The 14,286-nt window shown below is 53.7% G+C and overlaps 1 protein-coding gene across 2 annotated transcripts in view; it reads right to left on the bottom strand.

The window, feature by feature from the left end:
* The window catches only part of PPL (periplakin), a 47,194-nt gene extending 37,470 nt beyond the window's left edge, over positions 1-9,724 (bottom strand). Inside the window, exon 1 of one of the 2 annotated variants that reach the window (XM_070413049.1) lies at positions 9,526-9,724. In XM_070413049.1, coding sequence (XP_070269150.1) covers positions 9,526-9,587 — 62 coding nt within the window. In that variant the 5' untranslated portion in view covers positions 9,588-9,724. The remainder of the gene's footprint in view (positions 1-9,525) is intronic. The other variant, XM_070413048.1, reaches the window with a different exon arrangement.
* Between the last annotated feature and the right edge of the window lie 4,562 nt (positions 9,725-14,286).

The following is a 14,286-nucleotide window of genomic DNA, read 5'->3' as shown; positions in this document are numbered from 1 at the left end:
ATCTGCATTACCAAGCCCCTGCAGACAGGAGTTATTGAAAACATGCTATAAAATGCTCAATTTAACACCTATTTATCGAGTCCCATGCATAGGCAAGGCCTGGAATTAAGGGCTACAGAAGGGCTCCCTAAAAAATGAGTAAGTCCTTATTGTCCAAAGGTTTATAGCTCATGGGTAGGATTAAGAAAAGCACCTCAATAACTATAATTACAAAGATTCATATCCCCTGGATCGGGGTATTTTCATTTGTTCTGTCCATTCAGGCCTTATATCCTAATTTTAATTGTGAAAATATAACTCAATCCACTAAAATACAGGAAAAGAACACAAAGAAAACAATAAGAAGAATACAAATCAATATGGCCAGAGTAGTTCCAAACACATCAGTCATTACAATAAACGTAAATGAGTTAAACTTGCCAGTTAAAAGATAAAGACTCTCAGATGAGACTATAGAAATAAAACAAAAGCCAGCTCTAGGCCATTTTATAAAACATATACCTGAAACAAAATGATACGGAATGACTGAGAATACAAGAACAGTGTGAGACAGACTGGGAAACTGCTACTGAGAGGAGAAAGCAAAGTGTACATAACCCTAATACAAGATGGAGCAAGGCAATGAACGTAAATACGTGGTTCACACCTCTGGCTGCACATCAAAAAAACTGAAGTCTTGCCTGGCTGGTGTGGCTCAGTGGCTGAGCATCGACCTGTGAACCAACAGGTCACAGTTCAATTCCCAGGGCATAGGCCTTTTTTTGGGCTCCATCCCCAGTGCGGGGTGTGCAGGAGGCAGCAGCTCAACCATTTTCTCTCATTATTGATGCTTCTACCTCCTTCTACCTCTTCCTTCCTCTCTGTAATCGATTTTTTTTTTTTTTAAAGACTGAAGTCTGGGTGTGACCATAGAGATTCTGACTCAACTGGTCTTCAGCAGGGCCTGACCATTGCTTTTTAAAGCGCCTCAGATGATTCTAATGTGCAACCAGGGTGGGAATGAGAAAACAACCCACAGCAATGTGTTACAGGACTAGAGGGAGCAGACTGAGGAAGAGTCCTCGATCTCTACAGCAAGGAAGTCTTGTACCAGATTGATTGGTCAATTGACTGATACTCTCCTTACCAGAAACTTCTATGGTAATTAGGCAGTACGTTTCTCCACACCCAGCTATTAGTCCTGGGGAGGTAAGGTTGAGAGGGTTGTTGGTGTAGTAACTATGGCTGCTTCATGGCCTAGTCAGCTTCTGCGTAGGGAAGGCCTCACCACCTCTGGCTGTGACAGGCATGTGTTTTGGACTCTTGTTACAGACACACACAGAAATTCAAGCTGTTTTTTGTAACACCGGGGCATGTCTTGAAGATTTTTGCAAGGTTTAAACAGAGCTCAAGCCGATCTTGGCACCCCCAGATGTGTCAGGATAGCATTCCTGATTTAAGACCACTGGACAAGGAGTACGGGTCTCCATTTATTAAGCAGCTACTATGTGCTTGATGCTTTACACACATCATCTCCAGTCCTCTCCACAATACCACATGCCACCAATTCCCCAATTCCAAACAGACCTTCCACCACTGTTTACTGAGCACCTACCATGTGCTAGGTACTATTCTGGGGGTTTGAGAGCAACCACACAACATGCAAAGTCCCTGAAGCGTGTACTCCAATGATGAAGAACAAAGCCCAGTCCTGGCCGGTGGCTCAGCGGGTTGGGGCGTCATCCTGTACACCAAAAGGTTGCAGGTTTGATTCCCAGTCAGGGCACATACCTAGCCCATGGGTTTGAGTCCCTGTTGGGGTGTGTATAGAAGGCAACTTATTGATGTTTCTCTCTCTCCTTCCTCTCCCTAAAATCAATAAAAACATATCTTCAGCCCTGGCCGGTTTGGCTCAGTGGATAGAGCGTTGGCCTTTGGACTGAAGGGTCCCAGGTTCAATTCCCTGTCAAGGGCACATACCCAGGTTACAGGCTCGATCCCCAGTAGGTGCATGTAGAAGGCAGCCAATCAATGATTCTCTCTCATCACTGATGTTTGTATCTCTCTCTTCCTCTCTGAAATCAATAAATATATATTTTTAAAAAACACACACATATCTTCAGATGAGGATTAAAAAAAAAAGAAAGAAAGCCCAGAGAAGGGTAGGAATATGGTCGCGGCACAGCTGACAAGTGACACAGCTGGACCTGGAAGGTGGGTTCTTGGCTCCCAAACCCAGGTTTGTCCTACTCTACCCACCTTGCCCCCCATCCCTGCCCATCGGCCTCAGCTTCCCCCTCAGTAACATGGGGAGCTAGTTGCCCATTTCATAGGTGGGAAGAGTCAAGCTCTTCTTCCGGAGCAACAGGACTGGAGTCCTCTCTGCTCTTGGTGGCACAGACTCAGAATCCTTCCTCAACCTTCAATTGGAACCAAAGACCCCCTACCCTGGATGGAGAAAACCTTAAAAGGTACGAGTCTGAAATCTGAGCCCAGGCATCTGGGACAACAAAGAATTCTGCACACGACTGTTTTCTGCAGCTCTGCAGCCTTCCAGGGTCAGCCACTGCACTGTGTGCGTGTATCTCACAAGACCTGACAAAATCCCTCCATCCAGGAAAGGAAGGACCAGCGGCCAGCTGTGGCCCCTGCCAGCTGGCTTGCCTGCTCCCAGCTCAGAATGCCCAGGTCAGCGCAGCTGAGAGTCCTTGGGCAGAATACTGGAACTCTGAGCCTCGAGTGGAAAAGAGAGATGAGGGTAGCATTGTCTAGGAACGACAACAATTATAAGTTAGGACAGTTGTCCCAAGCTAGGACTCAACCTCAGAGACTCTTGTATGTTCACACCTTTCCAAATTCGCCTCCCCATCCCGAGGCCGCATCCAGAACCTCCCTGCTTGACCTCCATTCTTGCTCCCCCTGCCTGGGCACCTTACCATCCTGAGGCCACTTCCTCCTCCTGCCCCAGATCCTCTCTCTTCCTATTGACTGGACGCTGAGATGCAGGACGCTGGGCTCCCCTCCTGGCTCTCGCCCACGCCGTGTCCTTTGCCAGCTCTCCCTGACCGTCCCATCCCTCACTTGAAAAAACTTGAAAACCCATGACCTAACTCGAACATGCAGAAAGTCCTGAAAAGAATCCTACCACAATTTAGCTGATGTTCCAGATGTGCTTCAGATTTTGTTTAAAAAGAAAGAAAATGTTATTGTTCATGATCCCTTAGGCCCCTCCTTGAGGGTGGCAGTAATTTTGGAGCTGCTGCTTTCTTCCTAAGCCTGTTTCACATTTTCAATACATAACTACGCCTGCATCTTGAAACATTGTATGGAATTGTGTTGCATGCATGTTTTTTAAAATGTACATAACAGCCCTGGCTGGTTTGGCTCAGTGGATAGAGCGTCAGCCTGCAGACTTAAGGGTCCTGGGACAATTCTGGTCAAGGGCACATGCCTGGGTTGTGGGCTGGATCCCCAGTGGGGGGCGTGCAGGAGGCAGCCAATCAATGATTCTCTCTCATCATTGATGTTTCTATCTCTCGCTTCCTCTCTGAAATCAATAAAAATATATATATATTTTAAATGTACACAACATACTCATTGCACCCTCCACCACCTTGCTTTAGTTTTGCAACACACTACCATTGCAGGTTTAAAACGGCAGGTGGATGCACCTAACAGTCTCGTCCTCAGTGCTTTCTCTTCCGAGAAGCCCCCTCCTCCAGAAGCTCACCAGGCTGGCTCAGGGCCCCTTTGCCTCCACTGTCTTAACTTCTCACCCTGTATTGTTGCTGCCATCGGTTTGCTAACCTCACAGAGGTGACTGGATGGGGGCAGGGGGCAGTGGGCACTCTGCTCTGGCCCTCAAATTTCTGTCTACAGATGAAACCCAGCCCCATCTTCTGTGTGTGTGTGTGTGTATGTGTGTGTGTGTGTGTATGTGTACATAAACCAGTGTGTTTGTTCCTGTGAGATGTTTTAGGCGGGAGAGAATCTTAGCTCACCCTCATTCATTCACTCAACACATGGACTGCACCAGCCAGTCTCTGGGGAGACACACATTCATCCCCATTTGTTTACCACAGAGTCCAATGGCTGCTGAGATGAGAGTCACACAGGAGACGGTGAGACAATAGAGAAGGTGAGTCTGTCCCTGCAGAGGTTAGGCAGGGCTTTCCCGAGGAACAGCGAAGAACCATGGAAGAGGAAGACAAGCAAGGAAGTGAAGATGGGTAGTGTGTTCCAGGCAGGGGAACAGCGAAGGCAAAGGCCCAGTGGCTGGACACAGTGTGGGAAGGTGAGGGTGAATGGTCCGCATTCATGTTGTGCAGGGCAGCTCCCAGGGCCTGAGGGCAAAGGGAAGCCTGGGGCAGGGGTTAGAGCTACAAGGGGACAGGATCAGACTTGCGTCTCACAAAGAGCTCCCTGGGTGCCAGGGGGAGAAGGGACAGGGTGCTGGGATGGAAGCAGGAAGTATGAAAAGGCTACTACAGTGCCCAGCAAGAGGGGCTGGTGGCCCAGCCTGGGCTGCTACCTCTGGAGGCAGGGAGAAAGAAGTGGGGGAAAGGTCAGGGCTCAGGCTGCAGGCAGCTCCAGCCTGCGTAGAGACAGAGAGCAGCACCAGGGGCCTCCCTGCCCAGGCCCAGGAGGCTGTCACACAGAAGACCAACCAAAAGCAGGGAGAACAAAGCCCAGAGGCGATTTCCCTCTTCCAGCTCTATCTCTGGGACAAGCCGGGGCAGGCGGGTTGGGAGGATGCAGGTGCCAGTGGCAAGATGGGAATCCTGGATCCTCCTCCCTTGACCAGGAACCTTGGAAATGCTCTAAGGCAGCTTCTCCCCAAACCCCTCAGGACCCTCCTGATGCTCCTCCCCCTCCTCAGGGAGTGGCCTCAGTGATAGGACTTGAGCTCTGCCTCTCCCTCCCCCAAAACTCCCTGTCCCCAGATAATTGCCCCCGACAATGCCTGAAACGCCATCAGTAGCAGCCATCCTTATAGGTTCAGCTGGTTCTGTTCTTAATCTGATTTATCAGGTCTCATTCCCTCTGCCAAGAGAAGGACTGGGCAAGTGAGGGCAAAGCCAGAGAGAGACCAGAGAAGGAAAAGATTGCTGGGCGGAGTCAGCGAACACAAAAGCCAAATCACAGGCCCAGGGCAGTGCCTGGTCAGCTGCCACCAGCCCCAGGTCCTGGTGGGGAGACCTAGTTTCCTTACTCAGGGGCCCCTGAGTCCCCAGCATCAGCGATTGTGAGCTGTGAACCCAAGGTGCATGCCTTTACTCTTGGCCTCAGTGTCACCCTCTGTGAAATGGGACACCAGCACTAATGGCAGGCACAGTGTTAGGATGGGATGCAATAACATCCATGGCCATGCCAGGCACACAGTAGGTGCTTGAGAGATGGCTGGTCGGATCACTGCAGTCCAATCACCCATGTGGCTGGAGGCAGGCTTTCCCGAGAGGGAAAGCCTCCCTGTCAAATCGTTCAGGCTTTCCAGCTGTTCCTAATAAGTGTGTGCATGTGTGTCTCTCCATGTGTCTGCTTAAGGCGGGTGTGAGGGTCCCCGTGAATGTTTGGGTGGAGGGATGAGAGTCAGCTGACCCCATGCCCCACCCAGGCTGCAGCCTCCACAGTTGGAAGGAGACCAGCTGCCTGGTCAACTGTGGGCTTAGCCCGATCCTTACTCTTAACAGCCGTGTGTGATTGCTAACATTGGCTGCTATGGTTTACTGAGCATTCACTGAGCCAGGCCTGGGGCTGGGCCTATCACGCACATTTGACTTCACCAGCTAAAGAGTTGCTATCATCACTCCCATTTCACAGATGAGAAAACTGAGACTCAGAGATGTTAAGTGTCCTGCCCAAGCTCACACAACTCAGGAGGGGCTTGAACTCAACACCTGGCCATCAAGTTCTCTGTTCTCTGCTCTTAACCACCAAGAGGCTCAGGATACCCCAGCTGGCTTCTGGGAGGTTACATGTCCTTTTCACCAGCCTACAAAGCCTTGGGCCCTGCCTCCCACACAGGTTCCCCTTATTAGGACTGAGCCATTCTCGCAGCAACCTTGTGATGTCAGGAGACCAGGCCAGGCTGCAGGATGCTTGCTGGGACCCAGGTCTGGGTGGAAGAGCAAGATTAGTCCCATTTTACAGATGGGAAAATGGAGGTTCAGCAAGGTCAAATTTCTTTGCCAAAATCAAACAGGCAGAATTCAGTCTAACTCTAGAGCTGGATCTTCACCCCTCCACTCTTTCCCACAAAAGGTGAGACACCTTCCCCAGAAAGTCCTCCGTGATCTCTGAGGTCTCTAACAGTGCTTACTTCAGACCAGTTAGGGAGCACTACAGCCACTAGGCTAAAACATCTGCCCAGTTCTATGTCCTGCTGGGGACAAAAGCCCTTGCTTGCCCCCTCCCCTCCCACTGAAACCCAGTCCTGTAACCATACTTGTAATTAGCATAGCTCCATCAATCAAGTGCAGGGAGATTGTGAATGTTTCCTTCACATCCCCCCACGCCCCACCCCAGGAATGGCATCCCTGGAGTTGTGCAGTGCATATCCTGACCAGTTCAGGCACACAGTAAGTGCATTTGTTCAATAATTATGCTCATTATAGCTGCCATGGGTTGAGGCCTCCTATAATTCTTAACTCTTTCCTAAACTACTTCATTTGATCCTCGTGCTAGTCATATCGCCAGGAAGGCACTCTGCTTGTGCCCATTCTGTAGGTGAGAGCACAGCGGCACAGAGAAGCCAAGCAGCTTGCCCCAGATTGTACAGCCAGGAAGTAAGGGCTGCTCAGGGCTGAACTCAGCCACAGCGCAGGAAGATGAGAGCAGATCCCCTCCTGACCCTCCTAGTCCTTGGTGACCTGCACCGTCAGCCCTGACCCTGTCATTAGCTCAGGTGTGAACATCAGGTCCCACACCTGTCATTAGGAAGCAGGGTGATGGGAGCAGCAGAGCTGTTCACACCCTGTCCCAGCCCTCCCCAGTTTCAGCTGCTGACAGGCTGACAAACAGGGAGGTGCAGTTTTCTCCGTGGAGGCACTCTGTTCGCTAGTTCGCACTTGTGCAGCTCAAAGCTCTGACTGCCTGGGTGTGAAGGCCACAACTCCCGGCTCCTGGGTCCCCTCAACTGAGGCAGTGATGCTGACCCACTGATGTGCTAGTGGCATTCTCTTTGTTGTCACGTTTGCTCCTCTCAGGAACCCCACGTAGAAGATATTAGCACCATTCCTGCTTTGCAGATGAGAAATTTGAGGCTCAGAGAGGTTCCCTCACTTGCCCACAGCAGAAGTGGCAAAGCCGCAATCAGAAGTGAGACATCCTGCCCAGGGCCAAAGCTCCTACCCACCATACCATGCTGAATCTCACTGGCAATGGAGAAGACCCCCCAAAACTCAGGGTGAAAGAATAACTTGGGGACCTGTGCCCCATGACCTATGACCACATCTTAGAGCTACAAGTACAGGCTTAAGCACTGGTTAATGCTCAAAAGATTCTTGTTGAGAGAAAGGGGCAAGAGGCTGCCCCCCACCCCATAATCCAGCCCATGAACTTGACCCCATGGAGAGGAAAGGACAGAGGGGCGCACTGGGCTGGTGAGACCACTTGGAGAAGCACCTGGCACCTCCTCAGGGCTGCGACTGTGCAAGGCCATGGGAGCTCAAAGGAAGTCTTTCACTCCCTCCCGGGGAGAGAACCAAGAAGGCTTTCTGGAGAAAGACACCTCTAAGCTGAGATCTCAGATCAATCAGGTCAGTCAGCCGAGGGCAGAGGGTGGCTGCCTTGGGCTAGGAGTGTGGAGAGGGGCAGCACCCAGTGTCCTTGCCACCCCAGGCCCTCAGAGTCCCCACAGCTATAAAGGATGGGAATGCTTTCTTCCTACGTCTGCCGGAAAGGCCAAGTCCCTCTGAGTTTGTCTGGATTTATTATAACCGTTTGTTAGGTCCAAGCCCAGGCCTTGGGGGACTGGATGCAGGGCGAGGCCTGGCCCATCTCCTGGTGTGAAGGACTGGAGGGGCCTGAGCCTTAATGGAGGGAGAACAGCCCAGTCCTCTGTGGCTGGCACAGAGCATGCAATTGTGCAATGTTCGAGAGAACAGCTCAGGGACTGGACAGGACCCCAGCTGAGTTGGAGAGCCAGCTGGACCCAGGCACAGAGGAACAGTGTGCAGGGCCCTGCCCCATCTCTGGGATTGTGAAAGACCAAGGGGGCCGGGTTGGGGGGAGCCTCCGAGGGGAGGGAAAGAAATGCGCGTCTGAGCTTGAAACAGACCAACGGAGAGGTGGGGGTGGGTGGGATCACTGGGCAGTGCAGTTTCTGAAAGGGCTGTGCCCACACGCCCTGCGCCAGCACCCAGGCCCCACAGCACTTGTCAAACAGGTCTGCCTGGGCTGGACCACAGGGGCAGGGTGGGGGCCCTGGCCAGCGTTTTCTTGCCTTCATCTGGGGCCTGGGAGGGAGTTAGGAGCAGCTCAGAGTCAAGGAGGGGTGCCGGGCTCACGGTGAGTGCACCTTGGGGAGGATACCCAGGCAGGCGGCGGGCTGTGCCCTCCTGAGTGCCCCACCTGCCTGGAGCCCCTTGTGGGAGAAATTTAGTAATTTCTCCTAAATGGGAGCCCCACCCCCATTTTCCCTTCAGCGGGGACTAGACAGACCGAAGTCCCGCCCCCCTCCCTCAATCTCAGCATCTCCACGAGGCTCCCTTAAACCGGTTATTAAGTGAATACATTAGGCTTATCAAAACGGACGTGGGCTGCCGTCTCAACGCAAACACATCAAGACATGTCATTCCCTTCCCAACCCGCCCTGGGAACCCCGGGCTCAGAGACGCCGCCAGTTTCGGGGCTGTGGGGGGGTGGGGGGGGGAGGGTGCGGCCAGAAGGAGGTCCGGACACCGCCCAGCCGCAGCGCAGACCCCAGCTCTGCTGCTGCCGGGGAGCGGGAACAGGAGGTGTTTCAGCCTGTGCCCACCCCCCCATAGACCCCACACCCACCGAGCGCAGGGTGGCACCCCCACCTCCAGGCTTCCCCACGCCAGGAGCACCTGCGCGCTGTCCAAGGGAGGGGAACGCCCCCTCCCACACCCTAGCTCAGTTTACTCGCCCCCGTGCGCCCCTAGACAGCGTTTCCTAGGTCCCCTCCACCCGGCCTGGGGTGTAGCGTCTCTGGACACACCACTCCCCACCCGGGCGGTGCTTCCGGCGCCGGGGCGACCCTGGGAGACGGAGATCGCCTACACCTCCAGCTCAGCTCCCGCCCTCTAGGCGCTAAGTCAGTGTTCTCTGGGCTCCTGGAACTCTCCGGTGCCGGATCCAGTGTTTTCCCCAGGACGCCCAGCCCATCCCTACCGCCGCCGGAATTCCCAGCTCTAGGGTGGCCCTTGGGCCGCACGTTCCAGAGAGTCGCGCACTCCGGGCTCCGTCCCCGCCCTCCGGCCTCCCAGGACCGTGCTTCCTGGGCTCCCTGCAGCCTCAGCCCCCCGCCCCGCAGCGCGCGGTTCCGCGAGGGCGTGTGGGAGCGGCGTGCGGGCGCCTCCTCACCTCCGGGTCTGCACCTTGGGGCTGTATTTGCCTTTGTTTCTCTTCTTGAAGAGCGAATGCATGGTGGCGCTGGGGTGCGCGGGCGGGCAGCGGGTGGCGACGCGGGCCTGGGTACTGGGCGGCGGGGGGACCCTGCGCGCACCGAGGGGCGGCAGCGGGCGCAGGTGAACCGGCGACTGCGCGGGAGCCCGAGTGAGGCGCTGCTGGGGCGCCGGGTCACTACTCGCGAGGGGCGGGGCGCCCGCAGACCCAGGGCTCTCCCGGCCGCTCCCGGGAAGGTGGTGCTTACCTTCCCGAAGGAGGGGCCATCGGACGGGCGGGACTTCCCGACGCGTCGGGCGCCCGCTCTGGGCCGGCGGGAGGGAGTGGGGCTGCCAGCCTGGGCTGGGGGTGGGGACACGGGGTCTTTTCCGGACACCGCCCCCCCCCCCCCACGGCCCCCACGCTGAGCAGGCGGACGGGGCCGCTCGGACCGCTTTCCTAAACATCCTCAGCCCCACCCTCACTCCCGAGCCTGGCGTGGGCCCTGGCCGAGGGCCTTCACCTGGCCGAGGGCCTTCACCTGGCTCTCGCTGCCTCTCTGTTGGCTAACACCTAGGTGGGTCCTCCAGCAGGTGTGGTGAAGCCCAGTCTGGGCCCTGTGCCCTCGATAGCTAGGGAATTACACGCAGGTGGTAGCAGTGTCGGTGGAAATTGAGAAAAAGGGGCTCTGAAGTGCGCCGCCGGCGTTCCGGTCCTGCAGCCACAAATGGTCAGCTGACTCCTCGGCGAGGCTTCTTAGCGCTCCCAGCCTCAGTTTCCTCATTTGTCCAACAGTGATAACCACCCCCTCCCAGCGGGTTTTGAAGAGATTCTTGTAGATAATTCACACAAAGCACTTAGCACAGTGCCTGGGCCGAGCGCGCAGGAAGCTCTGCCATCATTATCACCGTGCCATCTCCGGCGGACAAAAAATCCTTTGAAACTTGATAACTCCAGGCCCTGGCAGGACAGACTGCTTCATAGCTGGTCATAAAAGCTGCTGGATTCTGGTTCAGAATAGCCACATTGCACAATGCTGCCAGCATGTGCCCGGTTACACTGTGCACTGCAGGCTGCAGCTGGACAGATAGTAAACCCAGTCCAGCCATGAACCCGAAGGAGCCGGACAGCTGGGAGGGTTCAGGGCCACTCTGGAGGGCACTGGGGGGCTCTGACCCCAGCTGGGAAGGAGGAGCGCACAGTCTCCAGGGGAGATTCCAAAAGGCAGCAAAATAAATTTTGGCCAAAGGGCCATTAAGGCTTAGATGGAGCAAAGAGGTCTGCAGGGAGAGAGGCAGGAACCCACACTGGGTATCCAGAGTCCTCAGACCAGTCCCTTCCTCACCTGTGTGTGTGTGTGTGTGTGTGTGTGTGTGTGTGTATTTCAGAGAGGAAGGGAGACACTCAGAAACATCCATGATGAGAGAGAATCATTGATGGGCTGCCTACTGCATGCCCCACACTGGGGATCAAGCCTGCAACCCAGGCATATGCCCTGACCAGAATCAAATCATGACCTCCTGGATCATAGGTCAACGCTCAAGCACTGAGCCACACCAGCCAGGCTCCCCACGTGTTTTTATTGATAAAACTAGAAGCCTGGTGTTTGAATTCGTGTACAAGTGGGGTCCCTCGGCCTAGACAGCGATCAGGGCGATTGGGGCCCCTGGAGGTTGGCCACCCTGATTGAGGTCATTGGGCCAGCCAGTTGGGTAGGGGGAGGGGCTGTGGGAGGTTGGCTGTGCACTGACCACCATCGGGCAGCTCCTGCATTGAGCGTCTGCCCCTTGGTGGTCAGTGCACGTCATAGTGATCTGTTGATCGGTCCCTTAGGCTTTTATATATATAGATAAGGAGGTTGGTGGGAAAGTGGATTCCAAGGGCTTACCCTGGCCCAGACCCAGCAGCTTTTGAAAACTTAGTGTCCTTTGGGCCTTCTCTTGTATCTGCCACCAAAGAACTGAGCTTTCAGTGTTACAGAGACCTATGAAATCTTATTCTTTTTATATTATGTTATTTCTTGACTAGAGGCCTGATGCATGTGGGGTCCCTCAGGCTGGCCTGTGCCCTCTCATAATCCGGGACCCTTCGGGGGATGTCAAATTGCTGGTTTCAGCCCGATCCCCACGAAACCGGCAGTCCAACAGGAGGGATGTAGTAGTGGGAGAAGCAGCAGGTGGCTGGGGAGGAGCCTGTGCTGCTCATAAGCTCCCTGAGCGGCGCTCCCGGTGTGGGAGTGCACTGACCACCAGGGGGCAGCTCCTGCATTGGTTGTCTTCCCCCTGGTGGTCAGTGCATGTCATAGCAACTGGTCGTTCGGTCACTTAGGCTTTTAGAGAGAGAGAGAGAGGACGGAGGAGAGAGAGAAACATCAACTTTTGTTGTTCCACTTATTTAGGCATTCACTGATGGATTGTTGTATGTGCCCTGACCTGGGATTGAACCCGAAACCTTGGTGTTGGAGATGACACTCTAACCAACTGAATTACCCAGCCAGGGGCAGAATCCTTATTCTTAAGGGGACATCTCTGGGTGGGCTTAAGAGGGTCTCTGAGTCTCCCTACACTTGATTTTAAAATGTGTGTCCATATGTGCATTTTCCTGGGGGAGAGTCTATCACTATCAATAGGTTCATTAATTCACTCATTCAACAGACTAACACTCTCCAGCCTTGGCTGCCTGGTTCTGCTGCATTGATGAGAAAAGGGAAAAACCAAAAAACAGCAAAGGGCCTTTCTCTTGGGGGAGGGGAGAAGATACATACTAACAATTTTTTTTTTTTTAATTGACGATCCTTAAGTTAACTTTTCAGAAAGGTCTGGGAACCTAAAAAGGATAAAGGGCCCTGAAAGATGCAATGGCTCTGAAGGTGTGCACCAGGATCCTGAGGGCAGTTTGTAAAAATGCAGATTCCAGGGCTTTGAGCTCCTGACAGGGGAGCGTGGGGAGGGGCCCAGGAATGTGAACTTTTGGCAAGTCCCTCTGTGAGGAGTCAGGGATCTTGCATGCAACCCCCCCCGCCGCCCTCCCCCCCCGCGCCCCCGTCTTCTCAGGTGGGGAGCCTTTAACAGATCTTGCCAAATCTAGTCCTGTCATTGCCCCTGTGAACTTGGCTCTGCCTGGCTCCTCTCTCAAACCCTGCCCCCACTTCAGACAGGGAGTTCCTCTCTGGGCAGCTAAGCGCTTGAGCAATTCCCTTGGTCCCGCAGTGAATTCCTTCCAGGGTCTGAGGATAGGACAGGGCCTGGAGGGCACCAAAGAACTTGCCTCCAGCAAGCCGATGGTGTGATGGTGTGGAGCAGGTGTCAGGGAGGAGTCAAAGCTACAGAACATAAGTGGGACCTGCTGGCGTGGCTCAGTGGATGAGCATCAACCTATGAACCAGGAGGTCACGGTTTGATTCCTGGTCTGGGCACATGCCTGGGTTGCGGGCTCAGTCCACGGTGTGGGGTGTGCAGAAGGCAGCCGGTCAATGATTCTCTCTGATCATTGATGTTTCTATCTCTCTCTCCCTCTCCCTCTCCCTTCCTCTCTGAAATAAAATGTATATATTTTTTTAAAGGAAAAGAATGAACACATTATATATATTTAAAAAATATAGGTGGGGGCCCACCTGGGACTGCAGAAGCCTCAGCTCAGCACAGAGCTGTCACCTAGGACCCCTTCCCCACACCCCAAGTGGGCCATAGACAGGGGCTCATGAGGGATTTAGCCCCCTTGCTTTTGCCCACTTCACAACTCCTCCTGGAAATCCTTTCCTTACTCACCCCCCCCCCCCCATTACCTTTCCTTGCAGGGGGCCCTTATGTTGGGGCCGAGCCAGACTCAGGGGTGTTCAGGGCGGCACTGTTGTGGGGAAGGAAGTCATCCGATTGCCCTGGGAGGGGTGTTTAAATAACCCAGGGTGAATCCACACCAGGAAAGGCCCCGCCCCGAGAAGAATGGGAAGGGATGCGGAGTGCTGCTGAGACACACAGAGGGTCAGGTGCCAAGTGCAAGGGTGAGGGAGAGAATGAACATGCATGTGTACGTGCACAGAAAACTTCTGGAAGGATCCACGAGAAACTTAGCCACGAGTCCCCTCAGAAGGGACAAGGGAGAAATCTAGCATTTGGACTTAAAAAAAAACTTTTTTGTATGTCCTTGAATTGCTTTTTCAATGTCTTTTCCCAGTTACTATTAACAACTCGTGTAAGAATGACCGAAGTCTGTCATTCCCTCTTCCAGAGCCTTCCTTCTACCCCCTTCCCTGTCCCCCAACTTCTTGCCCCACCACACTCTATGGTTCTAACCTCCTTCCTTGTTGGAAGAGGACTGGGGGAATCTGGCGGATAAGGATTATGGAAGATGTGAAATTTGGGGGGAAGAGAACCATGCGGAGGAAGGTAGCCAGTCTACCGTTCAGTTGCTGAGAGTCTAACAGCCGTAAAGTTACAAACAAGGCCCTAACCGGTTTGGCTCAGTGGATAGAGCCTCGGCCTGAGAACTGAAGGGTCCCAGGTTCGATTCCAGTCAAGGGCATGTACCTTAGTTGCGGGCACATCCCCAGTGGGAGGTGTGCAAGAGGCAGCTGATCGATGTTTCTCTCTCATCGATGTTTCTAACTCTCTATCCCTCTCCCTTCCTCTCTGTAAAAAATCAATAAAATATATTAAAAAAAAAAAAAGATACAAACAAGTACAAAGCCCACTGTGATGAGTCTAGAAAGAAGAGCTGCGTCAGGGTCCAGAGATGGGGAGG

This window comes from Myotis yumanensis, unplaced genomic scaffold (genome assembly GCF_028538775.1).
Source record: "Myotis yumanensis isolate MYYU_CA2020_CCGP unplaced genomic scaffold, mMyoYum1.0.hap1 SCAF_4, whole genome shotgun sequence".
NCBI classification, from domain to species: domain Eukaryota; kingdom Metazoa; phylum Chordata; class Mammalia; order Chiroptera; family Vespertilionidae; genus Myotis; species Myotis yumanensis.
The sequence above is the reverse complement of the archived record's forward strand: the minus strand, read 5'-3'. Positions and strand labels throughout refer to the sequence as shown.